The sequence below is a fragment of the Pygoscelis adeliae genome, unplaced genomic scaffold (assembly GCF_000699105.1).
Source record: "Pygoscelis adeliae isolate BGI_AS28 unplaced genomic scaffold, ASM69910v1 Scaffold52, whole genome shotgun sequence".
NCBI classification, from domain to species: domain Eukaryota; kingdom Metazoa; phylum Chordata; class Aves; order Sphenisciformes; family Spheniscidae; genus Pygoscelis; species Pygoscelis adeliae.
The window spans coordinates 366876-370027 of NW_008824285.1; the positions used below are offsets into that span (position 1 = coordinate 366876).

Below are 3152 nucleotides of genomic sequence, written 5' to 3' on the forward strand. Positions count from 1 at the left end.
CGGACAGAGGAGACCAGCCTGTCCCAGGGCAGCAGTCACCGGCAGCGGCCCCTGGGCGAGGCCCAGCTGCAGGGCACCCAGACCACGCTGTGCTCGCAGCTTGACGAGTAGGTACCCGCAGGCACTCGCTCGGGGGGCTCCAGGGGACCAGCCCTTTGGGGTGCGACCGGGTGGGGCTGTGGTCTGATGGCGCAGTGTGGAACCGGAGGGCAGGCAGACCCCAGAGCTGGAGAGCAGGCAGTGCCTGGGGTGCGTGGGAGAGGTGCTGGGGTGCGGGGCTGGGAACCGCTGCCCTCTACCTTTAGGTTCCCCTAAAACCCCGGCCTCTCCACTGGGCTGCAAAACTGGGGTCCCAGCCCAGTCCCACCCTGTCCCTTCCTGGGGAACACCCCAGCCGACCAGGACGGGGTCTGCTGTTCCTGGGTAAAGAAAACGCTGGTGGTGAATAGGGAAGCAAACCAGCCGAACACGAACGTGTCCCAAAGCCTGGGATTCCTCCCCTTCTCCCCCTGCTCCCACTTTCTGCTGTTAAAGAAGGAAAATGTGGGGAGCCCCTCTGCAATGAGGCAGCCGGGGGCCGCTGTCGCCAGCCTGGGCTCTGCGGGTTGCTTTGCCCTCTGACAGAGTGTAATTTTGGCAAGGGAATTTATTTCGTCGCCCTCCGTCCCTCGCTGCCGTCAGCCCTGTGGACAGAGATGGGCTTTCCAGAGCTGGCAGCCCTGTGTGAGGGCAGATGGCTGGCAGGGATGCCTGTGCTGTGGCTCTGCCCTGCCAGACTGCTGCCTGTGCCCTTACGCGGATTAACACCTCCTTCTGCAAATTACAGGGTGGTTCTTTTCCCCCGAGTTTTTTATTAGGATGATAAAATTTGAATTATTCTGATTACTGTGGATTTTAACCGGCTTTCTCTGGTCCAAACCCCCTCCTGATGCCTGAAGGCAGGAGAGGTTCCTGCCAGCATGTGCAGGCAGAGCTGCTGTCAGCACAGATGTGCAGAAAGAGGTGCCAGAAAGTGTTTCCTGAAGTCGCGCGTTTTGAGGATTCATCCATCCTAGGAACAGGACGGTAAATCGTGGGAAAGGTCTGGGCTCTTCACACACTGTGCTCTCCTGTTCAAGGTTTGCCGGCAGAGAGACACCAGCGGGTCCTTCCACCTGACTGGGAGCCGCCGAGAGCCGGGAAGAGAGTGAGTGTGCTTCCCCCTCGGCCAGCGCCGCAGCGGGGTCGGGGCGATCATCCCTTGCAGCGTCTCCTCTGCCCGCTTTGGCCGCTGCCTTCCCTGGGGGAGCGCAGCCTTTGGCCAGCCCGCTTTCGGGCACGTGAGCCTGGCGTCAGCCCGGCCGTCTGCTGACACCTCCCCGCCTGCCCCGGGATGCTTTAACCCCCATCGGGGCGGCTGCCTCTGCCGCGTTGGCTTACGGGCTGCTGGAGCTCCAGACCTTACGCATGGTGCTTTTTGCCCAGCTCCAGTCTGGATCCCCCTCCGTGCACGCTGCTCCTCTTTCTCCCAGGGCGGTTGCTTTCGGTCCCTGTCCTATGCAGCTGCGAGGGTTGAGCCTGTTGGGTGATGCTGTGTCACATCCCACCCTCTCCTTGCAGGGCCGGGCATTGCAAAGGAGATGGAGGAGCGGCGCTGGGGGCGACGGCGCTGGAAGGACCCTCCAGTGCAGGCACCGACCCAGAGAGGAGAGGGGCTCTCCCTCGGGAGCACTTGCGGTCACAGCAGGGCCCGAGCAGCCGGCTCCTCCGTGCCATTGGTGCTGGAGAGCTGGAGCCAGCTGGGAAAAAGCTCCCGAGCCCAAGAGCAGCACAGCCTTGGGGACATGCCTGTGCTCCCCGTGCAGATGGGGGACGAGCTCCCACCCCGGGGGTGCTTCCTGGCGCGGCTGGCATCGGGATGCGGTGGCCAGTGGCTCTGCTCTCCCAAAGGACCCTGTCGTCCTGGGCTCGGCTGGGTTTTGGACAGCGCATCAGGAAGGGGAGAAGGGCCTCCTGCAGGCACGAGCCCTTTCCAGGATCTCCACTCCATCCCTGCCCCAGACGCTGCATTCCCAGGGCTGGGTGCAATCCTGGGAGCCGCAGCAATACCTTCAGCAAAGGAAAAGCACAGGGGAGCAAGGGGAGCTCCAAGCAGGGGGGACTGGGCAAAAAATGTGAATTATGCTCTTGTCAAATCTCCTCCTGTTTCTCCCTCTCCGTTTGGGGCAGATGTCCATGTTTCCGTGCCATTCAGGGATGGGGGGGTGTTTAGATGAAGCTGGAGGAGCAGCAGCGGGGTCAGGCGGGGAGAGCATTGTAGGAGGGTGGTTTTCATCCCAAGGCCCCTGCACGCTGGTCTGGGTACGTGGGGCAGTGGGGTGAGGGCAGGGAGGTGATTCGCTCTAGCTTTAAAACCACTTGATGCTGCCAGCGTGGTGGGAAGCAGCGACAGGGCCAGTCCAGCTCCTCTGTGCGTGCTGCAGCGTGAGCAGAGCTCGGGGTGCGTGTACAGACGGGCGCTCGTGTTCGTGGCTGTGCACATGCCACGCTGCCGCTTGGCGACTTTTGGGGATGATGTTTGTTGTAAATACGTCACGGTGACTGTAAAGTTTTTGTCCTGTTTTGTCTCCCCCCACCCTCTGTGTGAAATAAACCTCCGGAACTCTGCAATGCCTTCGAATCTGTGCCGAGCAGGGGGATGTTTTCATCCATCTTCCAAGTGCCCTTCCTGAGGGGCTGCCCGAGGCTCAGGGGTGCATCCCCCTCCTGGGCTCCCGGGGCTGTGGCCGGCAGGGACTGGCTGAGTGGGCAGGCAGGGAAAAGCTGTGCCCTGGGTGTGCCACGGTGCCAGCCCCCAGCCCTGCCACATCTCCCCGCACCCCGAAAGGGCAGGCAGAGCCTGGTGCTGCTGGGGCTCCCTGGCAGGCAGGGGTGTCCCTCCCCAGAGCCAGGCACAGCACCCGCCAGTCCTGTGCCCGGCAGGGGAGCTTTGTGCCCCCCAGGGGTTTGCCAGCCTGGGAATGCACCAGAAAGTAGGCACCTCCATCCCGCTGTAAATCACGAGTTTTCTACCAGTGTGAACATTTGCTTGGGAGAGGCAGAGAGACCTGTGCCGGGATGATGCCCGGAGCACTGGGGCACCCCACGCACCCGCAGCCCCCCCCCCCTCCCCC

General features: G+C 62.6%; 1 protein-coding gene across 1 annotated transcript in view; it reads left to right on the plus strand.

The window, feature by feature from the left end:
• The window catches only part of ADRB3 (adrenoceptor beta 3), a gene marked incomplete at its 5' end in the record, with an annotated part of 7023 nt that overhangs the window by 935 nt on the left and 2936 nt on the right, over positions 1 to 3152 (plus strand). Inside the window, one exon of the mRNA XM_009318622.1 lies at positions 1119 to 1186. Coding sequence (XP_009316897.1) covers positions 1119 to 1186 — 68 coding nt within the window. The remainder of the gene's footprint in view (positions 1 to 1118; positions 1187 to 3152) is intronic.